This window comes from Notechis scutatus, chromosome 2, assembly GCF_049901735.1.
Source record: "Notechis scutatus isolate UNSWTSFEM ecotype Mainland chromosome 2, rNotScu1.2, whole genome shotgun sequence".
NCBI classification, from domain to species: domain Eukaryota; kingdom Metazoa; phylum Chordata; class Lepidosauria; order Squamata; family Elapidae; genus Notechis; species Notechis scutatus.
Window position 1 is genome coordinate 170,204,751 of NC_142010.1, and position 24,274 is coordinate 170,229,024.

Below are 24,274 nucleotides of genomic sequence, written 5' to 3' on the forward strand. Positions count from 1 at the left end.
GTCTGGGTGAGGCTGGGCCGCATAATATTATACTTTATATTATACTTTATATTTATATTATACACTAATATTATACTTTCATATCACGGCGGGGGCCACAGGATATCGTCCTGCGGGCCGCAATTGGCCCGCGGGCCGCGAGAATGAGACCTCTGCACTAGAAGGTTGTGGCAAAAGATTGGCTCGTAGTTCTCCAGATAGAAAGAGTTTGTGGTTAAAGCTGACTTCTTATAGTTCAGGTTAGCTTCGTAGCGTTTTAAAGGGCTATGGAGGCAAAAAATTTTTCTTTTTCCTTTTTCTTCTCTGCTTCCTGGTCTTCATTATTATTTCCCTTAGCCACTGCTTGCTGCCAGCCTCGCATAATGCCAGAGGGAACAGTTTCCCCCGCATGAGGGCTGCTGAACTAAGAGCTGTGTCTTACTTGATCATTTTTCTGCCTCTGTTTTCCCCCTGTCTCTCAAGGTCGTTCCTACATACCTTTACACTTGGGGACAATTTGAAGCACTGGTGAATTACATGCTAGGAATGAAAATATTAGATTGCTTCAACAAAGAACTCTATCATAGAATCTTTCTACCCAGAGGGAAAGGGGAAAGGGAAAGGCTACCCAGATAGCTGTCAAAATGCAGAAGAATTGGCAGTTAGTTCAGCTGGTGCCCCCAGCCTCATTGTAGTTGTTTGCAGAATGTGGTGTTGGTGGTGGGGGACACTTTAGGTATGCTCCGAGTAGATAGCAGTAAAATTGCCTAACTAATCATAACTAATAATGGTGAAGGGAGCTATCAGATATGGCAAAGTTGTTTACATCAGCAGGCAAACCTTTGTCCTAGAACTAGGAGAAAAAATGCAACACTCTCTATACAGCATTTCTTCTGGAATGGCTCTGAATCAGTAGTTAATTGGCAAGCTCACAGTGTGAAAAGAACCCAGGGCAGCAGTACTGGTTTCGGAGCAGTAGAATCCTTGCATTATAGAACAGTCCTAAATACACAAGCATTTTGCCATGCAAATCCTTGTGCATTGCATTATGATGTAAGTACAAAATGGTGGAGCTCATGACAGCATGGCATACATCTGTGGCGCAGTGGTTAGAGTGCAGTACTGCAAGCTACTTCTGCAGTCAGCTGCCTACAGTTTGACAGTTTAAATCCCACCAGGCTCAAGGTTGACTCAGCCTTTCATCCTTCTGAAATTGATAAAATGAGGACCCAGATTGTTGGGGGCAATATGCTGACTCTGTAAACCACTTGGAGAGGCTGTAAAACACTATAAAGTGGTATATAAGTCTAAGTGCTATTGCTATTATATCATTTTGGCACTTTTTAGTTGTGAGGAGTGGATGCCTGTATAAGCCCTATGGTATAATATCTTATTTGTGTTACTCCAAAGCTAACATGTCTTTGGAGATTCTCAATCATCCAAGTCATGGTTGTCCCAAAAAGGCTTTTTCCAAAAGACAACTGGATTTTCTTGGGTGTTTTTTTCTTTGAAAATGTTTCCCTTCTCATCCAAAAAAAAAATAGAGAAGCTTCTTGGATGAAAAGTGAAAAGTTTTCAAAGGGAAAAAAAAAAAACACCTAGAAAGCCCAGTTGTCTTTTGAAAAAAGTACCTTTGGGACAAACTTGGCCTTGCTTTTATATATAGATCTGTAGGATTATTATTTTTTCTCTATGCTTTACTCAAAATACAGTACAGATAATCTTCATTAACTGACCACTCATTCAGCAATGGTTCGAGGTTATGATGGTGCTGAAAAGGGAGACTTAGGTTTTCAAAATGCAACTCTTGCAGGGTGCCCTCAGTCACATGATGGTGATTTGGACACTTGGTAGCTGTCGTGCCTTTATCAAGATTGTAGCACTCTGCAGTCCCATGATTGTCATTTGTGACCTTCACAGGCAGCTTCTGACAAGCAAAGCCAATGGGGAAGCCAGCAGTAAGTCAAAAGTTGCATCATGTGATGTCATGCTTAATAATCTACAGTTATTCACTTATTGACCATAGCTGGAACTGCCAAACTCATCAAGTGCAATCATATTGGCACAGTCATGTGATTTTTCACTTTACACATGTGCACTTAGTAACAGAGTTGCCAATCCCAGTTGCAATTGGTAAGTAAGAAGTGTCTGTAGTTCCAATAATAATGAATACTTTTAAGTATATAACTTACAGTTTAACTCAGTTTTTAATCCTAATATTGACTAGTTGTCTGCCTTAAGGCCATATGAAATAGTTAGATCTTTTTATGAATTATGATTGCTGTCCTTTTAAAAGAAAGCCAAATGATAAAGAATGCTGTGCATTACTGTGAGACAATGTGGTGATATTCAGTATTTAAATGTACAGATCTAAAGATCTTGTATATTATTTTGTACATATGTAGTTTTTATTTTTCTCTCCAGGGATATGAAGGTTCTCTTATTAAACTCACTTCAAAGCAGGTAAGGCTAACACTGAATAAATGCTTTATCATAACCATCATAAGAGGTTATTAAGATGCGGTAAATTATAAATGATAAAGTAGGTATAAAAGTTTGGCCCAGTAATCTTTATTTTTTTTCTTTTTAACAAAAGTTACTGAAAATGGTTGGAACAACTGAGTCATTACAGTCTTTTTAGTTGATTCAGTACTTATCTTTTAACTATAGTAATCACTCTGTTAGAGATGTATGTTAGATGTACTTGAAAAATTAAAATTGTGTCCAGCCCAGTTCATCTTCGAAATGTGATCACTGACATTCAGAAGGATTATTGTGATAATGTTATATATGTCTCACTTTTTTAAAATATAATTTTATTGACGACATTTTTAACAAGATTAAAAAATACGAACATATTAAAAAAGAAACAAAATAAGAAAATAGAAATACAAATAGAAAAGAAAAAGTAGGGGAAGAAAAGATGACTTCCCATCTTTTTGACAGCAGTTATAAATGCATCTGTATTCCACCCTCTGTCTCTAAGGTTACATCATAATTTCTTTCTTTCTATAAGCTACCCTTTCTAATCTTCAAACCCATAAATCACAAGCTTTTTTCCTCTTTTTTTCAGCAAAAAGTCCATAAGAGATTTCCAATAATTGATAAATGTAGTTGTTGATCTTTCTCTAATCAGACAGGTTAATTTTGTCATCTCTGCTAGTTCTGTCATGGTCACCATTCATTCCTTGGTTGTGGGCATGTCAGTCTTTTTATTTTTGCACATATAATAGTCTTGTGGCAGTAATCATATATGAAAATAATCTTCCATGGATCCTTTCTAACTGAATGTCCACTAATCCCAGCAAGAAAAGTTCTGATTTTAGTTGAATATTGGTCTTTAAAATGTGTGGTATCATTGCATGTATTTGAACCCAGAAATTTCTGGCTTTTTTACAAGTCCAGTAGTCATGATAAAAATAATACCTGTTGTCCAACATGTATTTAAAGTACCTTTATACATTCTAGATAATTTTTCTGAAGTCATATACCAATGTTACATCATTTTATAAAAAAACATCTTTTAGATTATAACAATATAAATTTCAGCCCTTTTAACCACATATTTTCCCACTGTTCCATCAGTGTATTGTGTCCAAAGATCTTAGCCCATTTTATCGCAGTCTTTCATTTGTTCTTTTTCCATTTCAAAATTTCAGTTAAATTACATTTTAGCAATTACATGTTCATCACTTGTACATTTTGTACTTCATATTCTGTCATCTGTTGTCAATCCCAAATGTCCTATTATCTACCTTAAATCTTTCTCTTAACTGTGCATATGAAAACCATTAAAAACTAAATCCCTCTTTCAGTCAATTGCTCTTTTGAGTTCATGTTATATTCTCCATGTTTCTGTTATAAGGGCTCTCGGTAAGTTAACCATTTTTCTCTATCTACTGTTTCTTTCCTGTAAAACACTTCTTATGCTGTCATTATGTTGTTGTAAGTATTCCAAAATATCCCATATGTTTTTAATATTGTCCCACAGCTTTTAGGTGAAAATCCAAACTAATTATAGTTCTGTAAACCACCTTCATTTTCTCAGCTGAAATCATCATAAATAACTTACAAGCATTCTTCAATAATGATATTGAGAAATAATTTTTGGTCCAGTCAAATCTTGATCTTCTTTAGGTATTAATACTATATTAGCCTCTATCAAACTTTCTGGTATCTTTCTAGTCTGTAAAATGAAGTTCATTACCTTTTGCAATAGTTGTAGTCATTTGTTTTAAAAATATGATAAGCTGGTAAACCACCTGGTCCAGGTGCTTTCCTTGTTGTGACTTTTTTATAGCTTCATAAACATTTCTTATTGTAATAGATCCATTCGTTAATTATTTCCGTATTTCTGTGATTTTTGGAATTTTTTGTTTCTTTAAATGTTCATAACTTTCCTAGGGAGATTTCTTTTCCTTTATATTAATTAGAGTAGTATTGATGGCATTTCTTCTGTTAATATAATATTTCTATGTTTTAATTTTAATATTTTTCCCACATTCCTCAATTGATATGCCAACAATTTCCACAGCTTATTTGCAAGTTCAAAATTCTTTTGTTTTGCATAATTTATTTTTACTTTCATTTTCCCTACTATAAACAAAGACCACTGTTGTCATAAAAGTTTAATTTGGTGTTACATAATTTTCTTTTGGGGGGATTCTTTAATTCTTTAATTTTTATCTGACCTCAAATTGTATTTTCTTGTCTCTTTTTTTCACTTTACTATCATGCTGTATAAAATATCCCTTCATAAAAGCTGTACTTGTGTCCCAAACCATTATTAGTCTCTACCTTTATTAAAATTACTATAAAAATGCCTTTAACAATTTTTTTACATTTTTTTTTACTGTTTCTTTCTGCTGCAATGTTTCTTTACTTTCCATCTGAAAGAATTGATTTTCCTTTTAAACGCTAAAGTTTGAAAAGACCTTTGGCAGTATGTCCACTTATAAACACTAATAGCCAAATTCTTGGATATTCAAAGCATATTAATTCTTGAGAAAGATCTATGTCTTTCAGAATAATAAGTGTATTATTTTGCATCATGATTTTTGTGTCTTTATGCATTTACAAGCTCTAGATTATTTATCTTGTCAAAAAAAAGTTTCGATAATTTATCTTGTGCTATTTTAATATCTTTCTCAGAGGAACTGTCCTTGTGTGAAGAAATGTGAAGCCCAAAGAACCAGTAACACTTCCTATGTTCAAAGCCCTGAAGAGTTTATTATTGTTACTTATACACAAGAATCACACAGTCAAAGTTAAATTGATGCTAAATAAGGGTGAATGAAATTCATGGGGAGTTGGACTTAGATCTCTGATGGCTGTGCAATGATTTCAAACTCATGACACATTTAACCCTGCCTGCTAGCTCAGCCTGCTGATCTCCTACAAAAATCACTCCATTCCAATTTTCCTTAAATACCAATTTTCATATGGTTACTTTGTTCATAACTCTTTTGTAAAAAATTACTTTATCCTCATTTGGAGCATAAATTTCCATTATCAAAGCTTTGGTCCCATGGAAATAGCTTCCAACCACACATATTTACCCTACATATTGCCCAATTGTTTTTATAGTTTTTATACTGTAAGCCACCCAGAGTCATTGATTGAGACAGGTGGCTATAGAAATTAAATGAATAAATAAATAATTATCAGTCAACATCAGTTCTGGTTTTAATTGGGGTTTACATATAAAACAATTCATTTCTCTTTTTAATTATAACTGAAAAATATTTTACAGATAAAATATTTTATATTCCTTTTTCTAATATGCATTTCTTAAAGACAAACTATTTTGACAAATTCGTTTGAATTTTTTTTTTAAATTTTATTGATTTTTAAAAACAAACATAAACAAACAAAACATAAAACATAAAAACATAAAACATCTTTTTTGAAAGCAGCTTGATCCCGGGTTACATCTCTTCGTACAGACACAAATTCAAGTTCATGCTCATTTTTATATACCATTCCATATCTCGTTACCATTCTACATTTTCTATATAGCTTCTCCCCTCTTTTAACTTTCTTAATTTTATTTTATTTATTTCATCTCGATTCAGATCATTATACTTACCGTATTTGCCGGCGTATAAGACGACTGGGCGTATAAGACGACCCCCAACATTTCCACTCAAAATATAGAGTTTGTTATATACTCGCCGTATAAGACTACCCCCTCTTCCACACACCTTCCACTTTTGCACTTCTTTTTTTTTTGACGCACTTTTCTGCTTTGGACAATTTTGAAATGAGCTAATCCAATTTTGAACCAAGAATATGCAAATAGCTATGGAGTTTAGAAATGAGTTTTAAAAATATTTTCATTGCTTACCATTAAGCGTAAAATATGTTGTAAATAAAATGAGAACACAGGAAACGTTCTCTTCTCAATACAGCTGATCTCTCTCTCTCTCTCTCTCTCTCACACACACACACACACACCAAAAACCCGGACACTGAAAAGGCTGCCAAGGAACAGTATATTCAATGCCTTCTCTTTAATCAAGAAACAAGGAATTCCTTAGAATCTTTTTTTTTCCCCAAGTGGCCCTCTTTAAAAAAAAAAAATGGAGGTAACACTTTCATTCAAAAAGTCTTCCAGTATCTGGAGTCGCTCAGACATATTGAAGTGAGGCAGGAGAGTAAGTGAAATTTGAAATGATCCAGCTACAGTTTTCTTCCCCTCCCGCCCAAGGCCATTATCTCCACGTCAAAACGAACGAGGGGAGGCAAAGAAGCCAAACACGCTAAAAGGATCTCTTTATTTTCCTACACAAGGTCACACCTACTTTTCCGCATTCAAAGGACAACCTCTCCTCACCACCACCACACACACACACACACCCCCAATACCTGCAAACAATGTTCTGGGCATTAATCACCATTGCTACATTAACCTAGTAAATTTATACCCTGCCTCCCCCAGTGTTGCTTTGACGGCAGGATTTCACACAGCGGGCGCTCGCCGCTCTCTTCTCCGCTCTCCCACCGTTCGCACATGTTGGAAGCACCGTAAAACCTGATAACCCACCCGGGGCTCCCCATCCTTAACCTACAGCCGCCCGCATGCAAAACCTGCGTGCAAAAAGAAAAAAAGAAAAAGAAAAGTACGCCGCACGTGAGGATCTTTGAATCCTCTCCTCCCCACACCGCTAAGGAAGGAAGAGGGGGAAAGGTTGCGCAGCGTGGCGAGTGACACCCGCCACACACACACACACACACACACACACACCGCTCCCCCAGCCTCCCTCCCGGCTGCAACTCAAGCTCGAAGTGGGAGTCGGAGTCCTCCCGGCGTATAAGACGACCCCCCACTTGGAGGCATGTTTTCAGGGCAAAAAGTCATCTTATACGCCGGCAAATACGGTATATTCTTTGTCTGTCCCGTTTCAGCTGTCTATTATCTTTTCTCATTAAACAAAATTTCTCCTGTAATCTCTGATTGGAGTATGACGCCTTTATATCTTTCCCCTAAAATTATAACACTTAATATAATACATAACTTCCGTTCGGATTCTGCTTGGTACATTCTAAAACTACACACTGTATTTTAAAAAAAGAAAAAAATTATAGATATATAATATAATTAAAACAACAATCCATACCAATTCAATTCTATCGTTAATATTAATATTCATTTAGCTCTTAAACATTTTACACATTTCTTTTCAAATAGGTATCATACTTCTATGGGAACACTTATAAACTTTCCATAGTTACTTCCCCCCCACTTCACTTATATTTTATAAAACATTGAATAATTAAAACATTCCCATTCCTTCCTAATTCAATTCTCTCATTTATTTCATTTCATTTATTTTGTTCACAAAAGTTTCACTGAATTACACTGACTATTTTATCCCACTTTTTAATCATATGTTGTTTCCAATTTTCTAACATTATTTCTAATACAAATATAACAATACAATCTTATGTACCTTTGCAGAATCGCTTTTTCAGTTAAATTTTCACCCATTATCTCTGAATAAGTCCTGTTTCTTTACATCTTGCTCCAAACCTTTGTAACTTCTCTTCCCTTCCTTCCTCCCTTGCTTCTCTCTCCCCTTTTTACCCCCTTGTCTCTCCACCTCCATTTCCCTCTTCTGTATTCCCCTTTTCTGTTGCTTTCTAACATTATATCCACTTTTCACATTATTTTTCCCTTTTTTGGTTGTTTTTTTAAGTCTTAAATTCTCCACTCTCTTTCCCCACTTTCCCCTTTCTTCCCCAGATAAAGTTACTTGTTCATCAAAGATGGCTTCTTCTTTGTCCCAATCTTCTTGTTGCGCAGTCTTTTCTTGTAGCTTCTCGTAGGTACAGATCGCCATTTCTAAGAATTGAAAAACGGAGCCAAAAGAACCCTTCCCTTCTTGTTCCTCTTCTTTATATTTTTGAAATTCCATTTTCAGTTCATCCACAAGTGATGCCATTGTAGAATTTTTTTAAACAACCACCCAATTGTTTTTAGTCATTCAAATATAATTTCCAAAAGTCCCAAAGTCACCAAGCAATCCAAATACACACAAGCTGTTTCTTTTAGCACTTTCTTCTTTTTTCACTTTCTCTTCCTGGGGTTACTATTTAGTTGCAAAGTTCCAGTTAAAATGTATCTTTTAGAAGTCTTGTTTAGATTTATCTTTAAATTCTTTTGAATTCCAGGCAGGCTCCTCCTTCCAAATCCTGCTCTTATTCTTTTCCTGTTCCTTCCCACTTATAGCAAAAGAAGAATTTTTTAATATTCAGAAATCTTTGTTGTCCCCTTGGCATTTAATGATATTTCCAGTTTAATTACCTATTGGTGCCAAAGCGGGTTTTTCTGATTTCTCATTCATCTCTCTTCGCTGTCACCGTAAGGAAGGAGAGTGAAAAAAAAAACTTTCCCTTTTCACTTTCATTCGCTGCTTCCGAATCTTCTTTGGGAACAATGTATCTTTTATAAAATTTAAATTCCAGGATACCTTGGTTGTTGCTTCTTATCCCGGTCAGCCAAAACGTTCACTTCTTAACTTCCTCCTGCACTTTCTTTTCCGGATGAGTGCTTCTTTGAGGCGGCCATTTCTGACCGCCGCTCTTACCGCCTTCGGGAAAGGGAGTTTAGCCAGCTGAGGAGGAAAGATGCGGCTTTCCTTGACCCTGCTGGGATCTCCCCCCTCTTCACCACCTCTACGGGGTGGCTTAGCCCCGAAGCCAAACTGGTTCAGGGCGCTCCAGTGGCGAGCCCAGGCAGAAACCGCGCACGATCGCGGATTTCTGCCTGTCACCGAAGCCCTGCAAACCGGAAGTCACTGACAAATTCGTTTGAATTTTTTGAAGTAACTTTCTCCTTGTTTGAGGAGCATTTGTTCCATTTATATTTCACATTAGGCTTTTAAAATTGATGTCTATACCAAAAACTTAAAAAAATCAATACTTGTCATTACCTAATGTCTCTTCCTCAGTTTATTGTTTTAGCTCTTTAAGGTAGTGAGTGGTGAGACTCTTTGTCACTTTGATTTGCATTTCTTGCAGTTTATCTTTAAACTTTCCTAGAAAGTGTCTTGCTTTTTGGATTGAGTTCAGTCAGAACCTCTATGGTTTAAAAGTGAAACTGTCAGGCTTTTAGCAATAGCTGTCATTGGAAACCTATGACTGCAGATTTTCTTCTTATAGTTTGATTCCATGAAAGGGACAGATGACAGTGGAATGTATACAGTGTAGGAATTTGCTGCTGCTGTAGTTTTAAAAAAGGATGAAGAACTTCAAGTTTGTTCATTTGGTAACTAATCTAAATGCTAATGAAATAGATAATTTGAAATTATCTTGCCTGTGCACTAGTATCCTGTCATAATGAAAGATGGGAAAATGTATTAATAGGTGCAGATTTAAAAATATATAATTTCAGATTTTTGTCTAAAAATCTTTATAAGAAACCTAGCCTAAACATTTTGATTGTTTTTCACCTCTTAGGTTAAATCTGTTTACATACCTTGAAAGTAAAATGTTTAATAAAGGCAAGAACAGAAGTAAGATTGGTTCCCTAGTTTCTGCTAAATTAAGTGCTCTAGTACAAATATTTCATAAAACACTTCCTTGTTTTAATGTTTTTATAGATAAATTAGTCTAAACAACAGTCCCGTTTTAATTCTTGGTAAATGCAGAGTGTAGAAGGTGAAGCATTTTGGAATAATTAAGTAATCATTTCTTCCTTTTAATTTGTTTTCATAGTCTAAGTCTTTTGATATTGGAGAAATGATTTTCCATAGATGGGAAATCTCACAATCTTTAAGATTCATTTTGGAGGCATAATCTCAAGTTTCCAAGAATGTGAAATAAATAAAATTAACCACGGTCTTTTAAAATTGTTACTTAATATGTAGAATGCAGCATTGAATAGAATTGTCCAAAATATTTATTTTTAAATACGTCAAGTATCAGATGTTGAGAAAACTGTCATCTTAAATGCAAAATTCAAAATACTTTGAGCATTTTGAGAGAAGCTTCAGTTTGAAACAAGAGGAGTAACAAGTTCAAGACAGTGAATTTCAAATTTGAAATGCTTCCAAAATGTTTGGAAAGTCCCATCTGGCATATGACAAGGGATATTTTGTGAAAATTCACATTAAAAATAAATAAATCAGAAATGAAATGTTTGGACATTCCTAGAACAGAACAAAGTTTAATCAACAAAAGTCTACACAATGAAAAATCAATACCAACTCATAAACTAAAGATACTAAAAACAATGTAATCGTGTTTAATTTAGGCTATCATCAATATTTCAAATGAGATTTTTCTGCGTAATTTTTGAATTAAAAGTAGCATATGAAGTAAAGGATAATTTTGACTATGAACAGTCCAGAAACATTCTAATTTTTCTCTTCTTTCAGCCTGTGGGTTTCGTTACCTTTGATAGTCGCTCAGAAGCAGAAGCTGCTAAGAATGCCTTGAATGTAAGTACATAGTATTAGTCTCAGTTGACTGGATTGCTTTCTAAGTATGGTTAAATACTTAAGTACAGGGATGTAAAATATATACAGGGAAGTGGCACTGGACTATATTAAAATGGAGCTCTATTGTCTACAGCGTCATGTACTGCAATGCAAATAGGAATTTGAATTGAAATTTCAAATGGGATTGTTGCTTTGAATACTTATAAAAATGCCCTTGCATGTAGAAATTGTCAGCTTTAGCAGAATAGAAATGCAATCAAAGGGGAGATAATTATATAATGCGCTGCATATAGAGGATTGATTTATATCTCTATGCAATATCTACTTCATCTGCCAAGTGTCCATGGAATAAATCAAATGATTTTGAGCTGCCAAATAGAGTGATGATTGATTATGGGTCACCAAGTTGTCAACTCTTAGTGACATATAGATAGACTTTATCCAAGATGATCTGTCCCCAATCAAGTTCATCCAGCTCTTGTCTGTTTTTTTTTTAAATTTATTATTTTATTTATTTATATTCCTATTTCCATCTCCCTTGGAGATTGGTTATCCTGCTCTTCTGTTTTTCCTTTCTCTCCCAGTATTATGGCTTGTTTGTTTATTTAAATTTATTTCTCAAGGGAGCTATGTTTTACATAAAATGTCAAAATATGATAATTTTAGCTTGGTCACTCATGCATTGTTTCATTTGTTTGTTTACTTGGGTTTTCATAGTTGTCTTGGGAGTCTTTCCCAATACTACAGTTCAAAAATCTCAATGTTCTTTCTATCCTTTTTTAAAATCATATCCCATTTTAACTTCCCTACCATTGCTTGCACAATTTTTGTATCTGTAAATATAGACATATCATAACATCTGAATATTTTTCCAAGGCCTTCATTACTGGCATGATGATGATGATGATGATATCATCCATTCAGTTGAGTCCAACTCTTGGCAATTTTGTGGGCCAGGTCTCTCCAAATCTTCTGATCCTGCACTGTTTCCTTGAGTTTTTCTATGCTCTGGCTGGTGTCAGCTTTGAAGGTGATTACCAGCCTACTAAGTGCTAATCTGGAATATATTTTTTGATTGATGATTCCTTTTCTATGTAGTTGATCCTACATAGAAAGCTATCCACAACTTCATTGTCTTCAATGTTGCTGGTTGCTGTACTCACTGTTATTAGTTTGATCCTCTTTATATTTCATTGTAATTCCATTGATTGTCATTGACTGTCTTTAGTAGAGCTTCCAGATTATTTGTATTCTCAGCTATCAAAGTACCATTGTTAACATAAACCAAATTATTAATTTTCTTCTTCCAATTTTAAAACCACACTCATTTTCTTTCAAACCAAATTTTCTCAATATATAATTCTTCATATAGGTTGAATAAGTGGCAGGAGTGACAACTCTGTCTCACTCCTTTGACTACCTGGAGCCAATCTGTTTTACCATGTTCTATCTGTTCTGACTCACTGAGGCTGCCTACTCAGGACACCCAATCCACTTTTGGAGCATTGGGCAGCCTCGGTGACTCTGAATAAACACAAGACCACGCCCCCAATGGCTTCTCTTTTCCATGCCAAAAGCTTTTGCAAATAGATGAAAGGCTTCTGGGGAGCGATCTCACATTGCTTCAGGCCTTCCATCCCTTTGCAAAAGCTTTTGGTGCAGAGAAGCCTGAAGGAGCATGAAACTGCACTCCATAGGCTTCTCTTTTCTCTTGTGGGAGTGGACCGGTGTATGCGCGCGCATCTGCACACCAGCCCACCTCTTGCGTACCTCTGTTCCCTTCTCCCCGCCAAGCTGGGCTGCCAAGGCTGTTCTAAGATATCCTGAATGTTGACATCTCTATTGTAAAGAATGTCCTATCTTTGTTTGATCTTTTTTGAATTATTTACTGTTTGCTTATAAGCATCCTTTAACGTATCAGTTTTACGTTGGAAGTTCTCTCTGAGTATGAGATCTTTTGGGAAATGTTCCTTGTTTTTCCTGTCTAGGTGATAGTCCAACTATGTTTTTTATTCTTTATTTCCAACTGCTACATTCTAATCTGTAAGCATAAGCAATACATCTTGCTTATATGTTCTGCCAATTTAAGATTGACCTTGATTATTCAACTCATTAACTTCTTTTTCTTCTGCATCAGAATTGGAGCATAAATGTAGGTAATCATCATATTAAAGGGTAATCTGCAAAGTCTAACTGATATTATTTGGGCATTTACTGCATTGTAGCCAAGGGAGATCTTTGCTATATTTTTTTCTGACTATAAGAGCAATGCTATATCTTCATTGTTTTTGATGTCCTGGATTAATAAGCAGTATTATTTTCTGAATGGAAGTTTCCAATTCCACTCCATTTTAATTCTCTTATGCCTAAGTGTTCAGTTGCACTTGATTCATTTCAGTTTTTACTACATTGAGTTTTACCATGTTCGTGCTTCTTATTCCCATGTTCCATGAAAATTATGTCCTTTTAGTTACAAAATCTCCCTGTCTCCATTTCAACATCAGCAGCTCAAATCCTGAGGGTTTTTATGAAATTGTATCATAAAAACCATTAGTACTTTGAAAAATCCTCAATTTTCTTCCACAGCATATTGAATGCCATTTAACCTGAGGGGCCCATCCTCAGGCTCCATGTCATCAATTATTTTATATTATCTATCTATATAGTTTTCTTGGTAAAATACAAGAGTGGTTTACCATTGCCATCTTTTGCACTCTATGAAATGATATTTTTGCCATTATCTCTAAAGGGATGATCCTATACTACAGTATCTTCCTATACTACTGCAGCCTGATATAAGCACCTACTTCCATTAGCTGCAGTTGAGTTGATCTTCATGTCTTCCACTTCTTGAAAGTGTATGTTTTTGTGTACATTCCAAGCATTCTTTATTCATTCCTCCCAGGAACATCCCCTGTCATGATACAGCAAGATAGTAGGATTTCAGAGGGAAAAGTGCAGTGGAGAACATACATTTCAGACACTATTATGGTATGCAGAGAATGGAAGAGCAGTGTCCTTCATTCCTGCCTGTATAAAGGAATAAGATTTATTTCCAAACAGGGTAGACAGCAGGAGAATTTTTGAGAAGTCAAGGAGCATTAAAATGGTAAGCATGACTGGGCAATTGAAGGGCAGCGGGGCCTTAAAGGGCTATATTAAAAACAGGCAGTCAAAATGAAGACCCCTGGTGGTAATCAAACCAGATAGAGCTAGACATTCCATCCCCAAAAAAACTGTCTAAGGCTATAGCCCATTTAGGAGCCCCTATCTCCGTGTGCGTCTGTTGCACAACAGGCCCCACATGGTGTTCCTAAGAATACAGTTCTTTGCACTGTTGAGACTTGAGAGACAAAAATACAAGGTCTTCTCACTTGAGAAGGGGAGAATCTGAAATAAAGTGCATCCAAATTCTAAACAGCCTCTCTGCATTCAGAATAAACACATTCAAATGGGGGGGGGAAATGGTACAATCAATGGTGATTTTTTTCAGAAACATCTTAGGTTCTTCCAAACCGATGGCTTTTAGCATGATTGATCAAAAGACAGTTGTGTTCAAAAAGCAGTTAGAAAAAATGAGAAAATTACAAGTGAAAGATGTATGGAACTCATATAAAATGGCATTATTGCCCCACAGAAGCCTCATCTTTTTATCTAAACATGCTACTCTGACTTAGACCACCACATTTTTCCAAAATAAATTGTCTGCCTAAACAAGCAGACATTGATGTTTTGATCCTTTTTGCAAACAGCCCCAGATGAAGTGAATAAAACAAATGTTGCAAATGGTAACTTGACTTCTAGAACTTTTATACATAATGCATATTAAAATCACCTTTTCTGCTGCATTTTGCTTAATGCTACATATGCATTCACCATCATATAACATTTTATAGAGTAACATAAAAAGGAGGTTTTGTTCTATAGAAGTTACAGTCCAAATCTTGCACATGGGAAGAGGGTTAAAAAAGGGCAAAAAAAATGAATTGCAGTTCAAAATTAGAATTAGACTAGAGTTTAAATTCCTAGGCTTTTTATTATTTAGGGATGAGAGGTTGGCTGGTTCTGCAGAAGGCTTTGTAGGGATTCTTTTAACTGCAGTTTTTCTGTAGCAGGCACATAGGATTTGCCATTTATCCTTTATAATGTACCATAGAGCTGCAGGGGTGTGTGGCTATGGAGTGAGATAGCAATTTTGCACATTTTCTTTTCTCTTTTATATCACAAATAGTTGACAAGGGCAACCAAGGTGGTGTAGATATTTGAGTAAGAGCTGTGTGAAATTTATATTTGCAAGCTTCTCATTTTGTATGAAAGAGATCTTTGATAATTGGTAGCCTATAAATCTTTAGACAAATGAGTAACAACTCCCTTTTTTTCTCTAAACTATGCTGTCAGCAAGCCTTTTTCTTTTCCTTCTCCCCTCCACCTTTGTACTGCTTATCTTTCTTCCCCCAGGCTGACACATATGTTTGTGTTGGAGATTCATTACCACAAATGAAATATAGCTCAAGATGAGACAAGCTTGCTGTATGACTAGGAAAAGACTTATGAGTATTGATATGGCTTGTGCATGATTAAGTTACTCTGGCATAGGGCCACTGAATATCACATGAAAAGTGTATCAGACATTAGTATGGTACACAGTGAACATTAGTTCCAAATAGACAGCCATGCAGGAATTTTGCTATCAAGAAATGTTTCATTCATCCTGTCATCAGATTGCAAATCCAGATAGATAAGATGCAGCTGACATGCTCTGAAAAAGTAGTTGCTGTTAATAGACTTCAGAATAATTCACATACAAATCAACTGAGTGATCTAAATAAATATATATTTAATTACTTCTTTTAATTAATAGTACTGAGCATATTTAAGGAAGGGTACCCAGACACAATAGTGCATTCCTGAACATTTCTGATGCCCATCAAGTTTCTAGATTTAGCTGATTTACAGTGTCTCTAACATCAGTTTTATTTCCAATAACCCCTCTGGGTTATTGTATATAAAAGAAGGTATACTACCCTTGCACCAGTATGAAGATCGTTTAGACCACGGGTGTCAAACTCGATCACGTCACATGACATATCACAATGTATCATAATGTTTTTTGCCTTTGCGGAGCTGGGGTGGGCGTGGCCTGCTGTGCGTGATGCGTCCGGCCCTCAGGCTGCTAGTTTGACACCCTGATTTAGAGGATATACAGTGTCTGTGTTCTATCAACTGTATCTTATCATCCATCTAAATTGGAGGAAGCCTGAGGGCACTTTGATTTCTCTGTTCTGGAAATGATATTTTCCCTCTTATCTCACCTGTAGAATGTGGCCAGTGTAGTGTATATAGTTGCTAATGGAAGAGGTAGCCTGAACAGGTATATTCTATGTTGATAAACCTGTACCTCCAATAGGTTCTGATGGTTTCCTGTGGGTCCAGTTCCTTCTTCCGTCCTCCAAAAAGCCTCTTCTCCTACCCATTTATCCTGGCTTTACCCAACCCTCACTCATTTTTTCTTTTTAAAATGGATAAGCCAGTTGGTCACCCTAGATAATGCAAAACCTTGAAATTGACTTGTCTGCCATTGCTTAAGGCATGTAATTGGAAGTATTACTGAAAGGATTTGTCTCTTGTATATGTCTTCTGGCCTGTCTTGCTGGAAATCTACTTCTTGGTGGCCATTGCTCCCCAAAACCATGGTTCCTACTTCCTTTTGACATGTAATGTTATTAGAGTACTCTGCAGTTCCCACACTTTGCTCCAGCTAAACTCTTTTCTCAAACTTCAGCTGATCAATAGCACTCATCCAGCAGCTGCACTAGTTCAGACAATCACTAGGTGTGAGACAACAGGAGTAAAAAAAAAAAACCTCTTTGCTGCCTTCTAGTGGTCACAAGGTCAGATAGTTAATCACAGTTTCAAGATTTTTTTAAAAAAAGTGCAATCAGATGACAGAATTATGGGGAAAAAATACAGCGCATGGAGAGTATCGTGCATGGAAATTTTTTTACATGATAGAGGTTTGGTGGGGCTGGAATTTCAGCAGAGTTGACTATCAGTCGTGACCTTTCAAAGTTTAGAATGGTATGCATTAAAACTGCATTGATAGAAGGGTATGTAACAAGGGCATGTTATGAGAACCCTTTAGGGCAGCATGATTCCCTGCTATGAGCCGGAGTATAGTAAAACAGCTTTGTAGATCTCCTCTTTAATTTTAGAGCAACAGATTAGCCTCTGGAAAATAAAATCTGTGTGTACAGAATTAACCTCAGCGTAGATGGTTATTAAGATGGTTCTTTTTCCTTTTTGAGTTCAGAAAGTAATCCTTTCATACTAGAATAAAAGTATACGGTAAGGACTCAAGATTTTAGTCTATATTTCTATCTTCATTTTTAATGCACAATCTTTTTTGGCTGTGGTAATCTCCAGGGATATGAGGGAACAGAGCAGGATACAGACTACCTTATATGGTGCTGACGCTAAAGATGTTTGAGGAATGTGACTTGCTATAAACCCTATGGCTCCAGATTTTACTGCCAAACAAATTAGATCATTTAAATTTCTGAGGTTTTAAAAGGTTGTTGAGACTTTAATTTGGAACTAGGCATTCTGTATTGTTATTTTTTTGTTCAATGGCTCAGATTCCCACACAGTTTAATGAAAGGCTTGAAGAAGTATGATATGTTTTCGGGTGCCATTTTTTCTGCATTAAAATTAACTGGAAAGATGCAATGTACATATCACAATGTATCACAGCCCTACTGGATGCAGAAAACACAACTTGGATTGAATGAAGAGTGAATTAAACACCATGAAATGCATGTTTTCTTCCCAATTTATTTCAAGGTTCTTTGCCTGGACTTTGCATTAGTCATATTCTGCAGGATCAGAAAGCTTTTCCCCTATAAAACTATATCATTTGTTTTATTTTTGTTAATTTACATTATTTCTATATCACCTGATCATATCAATTTTGGACAATAAACCACAATTAAAACAACTAGAAATAAGTCCCCTAATAGCCACATTAAAATAACTTACTATAAGTCAACAGGTCAAAATAAAAAAAAAGATGCAATTTTTTTTGTGTGGCTAGGAGTCAGAAGCCCATTGAAACAGTTCCACTTTTAAATTAAATTGAATGAATTGTATATGTTGTATGAGGTTTTTTCTATACAAATACATTCTTCTTGAGGGGGATAATGATAGTGATATGGACTTCATGCATCTGGTGTCAAACTCATAGCCCACAGTGCTGGCCACGCCACCCCCTTTTTAGCAAAGGGAGGAAAAGTCACAATACATCATGTGATGACAGGAGTGGGATTCAAATTTTTAACAACCAGTTCTGTGGGCGTGGCTTAGGTGGTAGGCATGGCTTGGTGGTCATGTGACTGGCTGGGTGTGGCCAACTCAACATCACTCACATTGAAGCACATATCTCCTCGCCTGGCCTCTCATGACTGTGGGGATGCTGCAACAGTCGCAAGTGTGAAAAATGGTCATAAGTTACTTTATTCAGTGCCATTGTAACTTTGAATGATCACTCCACACAAGCAAAGTACCAGCAAAGGAGGGGAAAAAAACTCTAGAGACGTTCCTGAGACAGGAAGTCTAGTCCTGTCAAGAATGTAATAAGGGTTAATGGAGAGGCAGTTTCTGTAAGCAACACCAGAATGTTTCCTTCCTGCCTTCCTTACAGGATTAGGCCAGTAATTTCTTCTAACAACCGGTTCTCCAAACTGCTTAGAATGTTAACAACCGGTTCTAGCGAATAGGTGTGAACTGGTAGAATCCCACCTCTGCTCCCACGAGTTTGACACCTCTGATCTAGAAAGTCAGCAAGTCAAGGAGAGAGCTGCTCTAACAGTCAGTTGGAGGGAGAAGATGCCCCTTCATTAGTCTGATTGGAACTTCTTGTCTCAAGGGAGCTGTACTAATTAATATCCATCCTGTCCAGCTATTATGATGTCCTTGTTTTCTTCTTTGACATACTATTTGCATTCCTGACATTTACACATCCCAGAATCCTCCTTGAACTGTGGAGGCTTTAATTGATGACTAACTGAAGCATTCATCAGATAAGCACTGGACAAATTCCTGTCAAAAACATGGCCAGGAATCTTGGCTGGAGATTGTATGTGACTACAAACAACCTGCTCAGGTTACAGCAGAAAATACTGAATAGGAATTTTTCTCCCCATAATTTACGTGTCTTTCAGTTGCTACTTTTTTATTTATTTAATTTTGCTTTTTTATTTTTTTTAGCAGAAAGCTCTTATGGATCAGTGCTTGTGCCTTGTATATTACTGTACAATTAATAACCCAGTATTTTCGCTTTGCCATTTCCTGTTCTTAGCCTGTTCTTGTGGAAACAAAAGTCGGCAATACTGTGCTAAGTATTATCTCACTCTACCTCCTTAAGGGCCTTGGACATTGTTAGTGTGCCTCTATATGCTCCTCATCGGCCCTTTGCACACGAAAGGGCTGCTTAATCTTAGAATGACCCTACACATATATGCCCCCACAATGCTGGGGAGCTTGTGGGTATAACCAGAAACTCAGTCCATCAACTTTTTGCTCAGCTGATGCTCTGGCAGCAGCAATGTCACACAGATTGCTTGGCAGTTTTTTTTCTGAAGCTGTCATCTGCTGAGAGATGCAGACTTCCTGCTGTAGCACCCGGTCTCTTTTCTGCCATCATTCTTAGCTGTTCTATGAGGCCGCTTGGTCATTCTGTTGCACATAACTGAAGTTCTTAAAATTACCTTTTCTCTCTCTAAAAAAAGAAAACAAGCATAGGAGGGAAGGGCAAGGGTGAGGCATGGCACTTGCTGCTGCCATCTTATGTGGTTCCCCCCATTAGTTACCACAATGGAGCACTTGTCAGAGCCAAGGAAGCACAGAAGACAAAGATGACAATAAGAAGGAAACTCTTACATTGAATTGAGAGAATTGCTGGTGAAAAGCCAGCAGGATCTGAAATGGCTTTCATTAAACAGTGTCACATGCTTATGTTTTGGCTCTGTCTTCATATCTCGCTGGCCCACAGTGTTTGCCAGTAATGAAAGCAGAGCTAGGATCTTCATGGTATATGGAAAAAAATCAGGTAGAGTCTGGTAGTTCCTTCATTAAAAAGCATAAACTTTTGTGAGCTTATGCTCCACTGCTGCAGCAGACAGAAGTCTTATGCCTTTTACTAAAATGTATTGTTGTGAAAGGCAGTACCAGACTCCTCCCGATTTTTTTTTCAATAGACTAACAAAGCTCTGTTCCTGCAATGTCCCTACTTATGAAAATATTATATCAAGTCAGATTATTTGACCATCCACATAGATTGGTTGATTCATTTGATTCATATATATGCCCATCTCACATATGTGTAACTTACAGAAGATAAAATGCATCAACAAAAAAAGTATAATGCAAGGAAAAAGCCAACAAAACATATAAAAGCATTTTTAAAACCAAGTTTAAAAAACCATAAAACATAATTCAGCAGGCGCAATAGAAAACACAGCCTTCAGCATAACCATTGACTAGGCTTTGCATCAAAAGTGGATCCCCAGGAGTGTCAGGGCCAATTTAATTTCTGGGGCAATGTTTCTCAACCTAAGGAACTTTAAAATGGGTGGACTTCAATTCTCAAAATTCCCCAGCCAGCACGATGGATGGGGAATTCTGGGAGTTGAAGTCCACCCATCTTAAAGTTGCTAAGATTGAAAAACACTGCTCTGGAGGGATGATGTTCCAAAGGATAGTTGCTATGACAGAAAAGGCTCGATATTAAGGCTGGATTGATTGAGGGCTTCTGCAACTTCATCCTTTTTTTGAGTCAGCTGATATACACATTTCCCGCTGTGGTCAAATAAGGCAATGCTCTGCCTTCTCTCATACTTATGATCAGGCTGGTTAAACAGCCCCCAAGTGTAGTGGTCCTGTGTGCAAGAAGGCAGTGATGTTACAGAGATAATGTAGTATCTTCTACAGAATAGGTTCCATCAGACCTCTCCCTAGGCTTAACCTCACAGTACACTGCTCCATCATACGTCCTGCAGTTCTATCAAAAATAAGATGTTTAAATAAAACTTTAAATGTTTAAACTTTATTTAGTTTTTTTTTCAATACTGTGTTTATTTTTAAGAAATATATGCATTAAGTAAGTTGTCTTTAAGCAGAAAGACACATAAAACAAGATTAAGTATCGATATTTTTGACAAAAATATGAGACCAGAGGTTCTAACCAGCATAAATAATAAGAATTTACTGTAGTTTGAAAACTCTCCTTGCCAGCAGAGCCAATCTGTTAAATTACTTATTCTAGATCTTTATCTCATGCAGGTATACAGCTATTCTGTCTGCAGGTGGAGGCTGATAGGATTTTACACTCCAAAATTCTAAATGACAGAAAAGAAGATCCTTTCTTTGTGATTCAGATTTTCAGTTAGGTCATATTGAGTTTCTTTTCCTCGCCCCCCTACAAACTGTATCCTTGGATTTACAATATAGTAGAACATGAAGTAGGTGGCAAAGGAAATGGCAAAGGTAAAGTTAAGCAAAGCAATTTGCACATCAGTGCTTGATGTTTCATTTATGTTGTCATTCCTGAAAACCAAGATGAGTTCATTACCCCCCCACCCCCCAAAGAGATGGCCCTGTCATCATCCCAGGAAAACAATCCCCAATGGCTGCTGTAAAGAAGGAAGCTTTTCAGCACAGGGAAATGGGATTCTCTTATTGTCTGCTTTTTCTTCACAGGATAGGTGGCCTTGATAACCTCTTTGAGGATTAGCCCAGCTGGTCTTGGAGATAGGAGGTTGCAGTTGACAATAAAGTACACATGTTTTATTGAGGCTTGCTAATTCTGAGGCTCAGATAATGAGGATGTCTAGCCTAAGTTTTGATGGCTGAATATTTAGCCTAGGAGCTTCTCTTTCTCAAGTGGAACTTCAATGCTTATCATTGCCATTTTAAACAACCTTATTAATTCTAACTTTTGTCTTTAATGTGTTTGAGGGGATTTAAAATGCAGTTGACTAGACTGTCATGCTTTTAATTAAAAATGGGGATGAGGAATTCAAGCTTGCTTTGCTGCTTGCTTCTATTTCCCCTTCACCCTTTCTCTAATTATTTAATTTTGAGGATCCTCATCCTCCTTATGATCATTGCACTTGTTTTCTTCTCTTATTTTCTTTGTGTGGTTAAGGAGAAAGGGAATGATCAGTTGCTTCTGAAGAAACAGATCTCAGTCAACTCTGTCAACATAGGATCTCTCACAACATACAACATAATGCTGGAGCTGAGATCACTATTCATAAAATAAAGCAAAACCTGTCAGCTTTATAAGGCAGTCCAGACAAGAGGTACACCCAGAACTACTAACTTTATTGGAAATTAACACCTGACTTCCAAGGCCATTCCCACATTCCAGTATAAAATCTATACTGCATCTGGCTTCACTAATCCAAACCTGTGGTCTCATTTTTTGGAACTCAACCCAAATTTCTAAATGATGGCTCTTCTTTTCTTAAACTGGCCTGTAGCCAAGCACAGAAAATTCCCCCACATCCTGTTCAGAGAAAGAGGAAGGTGAAAAGGAAAATTGCTCAGTCAAGACCTCCTGGCTGCATCTGTTAAATGTATGGAGCATAGTGAGTTTTAATTACATGTGTCTTTTGTCCATTGTATATGTAAATGCAGCCCTCTAGCTTACTTTATGGTCCAATGTATTGTGAAAACTCACAAAATGGATTAATCTAATAACAGTACCTTGTACATACTTAGTTTTTATGGTATATACTGAAATAAGTAACCATATACACTAAACTAAGCACAATAATACTTAGGTGAACCATACTTTGTAAAGGGATACCTAAGCTTCATCTACTCCAGAGACTTCAATTACTGCATTCCTGTATTTCATCCAAGGGCAAAAACATAGATATTATCTCTCAACAATGAACTTAGGCCAACAGAACAGCCAACATACCTTTTGTCAGCCAAACAGGAGAATATCTGCAAAGAACCAGAAAACACAGAAATAGAAGAAAAACTATTTTATTCTTTTGAATCTACAGTATGTAAAATATAATGCAATGCATCATGTAACATTTATTACAATCTTTTTTACATGTTGTTTACCTTTCAATAGTAGATGAAAAACCTTCCCCAAATCCAAACTGCAACATCTTAAAATTATATGAAATATATAATGCATTACTGTATTGTAATATATAAAATATACTACTATATTGTAAACACATTCCTGAAATGTGCTATGAAAGAGGGAAATCAACACTCTGAGGTTCAACTAACCACTCCTATAGCCAGAATATAGGCCAAAATGTCAGCTTGTACCCATGTCTGGTCTTTCTTGTCTTTCACCATCATTACAACAGTCATCTTTATAGGTGCTTTATCTTCTCGAGCTCCGCCCTAAACCATGACCCGGTTAAGAATCAGCCTGGGTGTTCAGATTCAGAAGTTGGATATTTGACCAGTCTGAGTCCCAGCCTGGCCCAAAGAAATTAGCTAAAGAGAGCACACCTGGGGAGACTTAGAACTAGGTTGAATTAGCTGAAAATATACTGGTTTTTTTAACGTTTTTAATATTTTATTTGTACACAGTGCAGCATACCTCTGTGTGGGAGATGGGCGTTTTTATAATGTGATGGATTGAAAGTGGGGTAGGGAGAGGGAAAGAGAATGACTTGAGTTCAACAACACATTTCAAATTAAGAAGAGCACCAGGAATCAAGTTTTTTCTCTGAATTAAAGAAGCATGACTCCACAAATTAAGTCAAAGTGGTAGGAAAAGACACAGCAGCTTAAACTACTTGTTGGTACAATCAATATTCCATCACTTTGTTTTCTTCCCTCTCTGTGTTATGCTTTGGATGTTGTTGGATTATCTGTTTGAAATTTGGATTGGAACCTGTTTTCTCTGCTCTTTCTTGGATCATTGCTGAACTATCTCTCTGTGCTATTTGAAAAGTAACCTTTTGTGTTTTCATTCTTTAAGCAGAAGGTTGTAGTTTGCAACATGTTTATATTCTTACAATTAAGGATTCATGACTGCAATAAATATCTTGCTTTTTTTTAAATCAAAAGCTACTTATTTGTTTGTAACTGCCACCACAGAAAAGACTGCACCCCCCAGTTTCTTAGAAAAGTCACTTGGGAGCAATACATTGATGGTATTCAACAGGTTCTGATCAGTTCTGGAGAACCGGTAGCAGAAATTTTGAGTAGTTCAGAGAACCGGAAAATACCACCTCTAACTGGAGATTTTACAGTGCCCTTCCCCTGCCACACCTATCAAGCCACGCTCACAGAACCGGTAGTAAAAAAAATTGAAT

The 24,274-nt window shown here is 36.6% G+C and overlaps 1 protein-coding gene across 5 annotated transcripts in view; it reads left to right on the plus strand.

The window, feature by feature from the left end:
- The window catches only part of RBPMS (RNA binding protein, mRNA processing factor), a 113,079-nt gene that overhangs the window by 48,967 nt on the left and 39,838 nt on the right, over positions 1–24,274 (plus strand). For 3 of the 5 annotated variants that reach the window (XM_087957365.1, XM_087957368.1, XM_087957366.1), the window contains exons 3-4: positions 2,404–2,442; positions 10,860–10,922. In XM_087957365.1, coding sequence (XP_087813491.1) covers positions 2,404–2,442; positions 10,860–10,922 — 102 coding nt within the window. The remainder of the gene's footprint in view (positions 1–2,403; positions 2,443–10,859; positions 10,923–24,274) is intronic. The other 2 variants (XM_026672908.2, XM_087957367.1) reach the window with 1 other exon arrangement.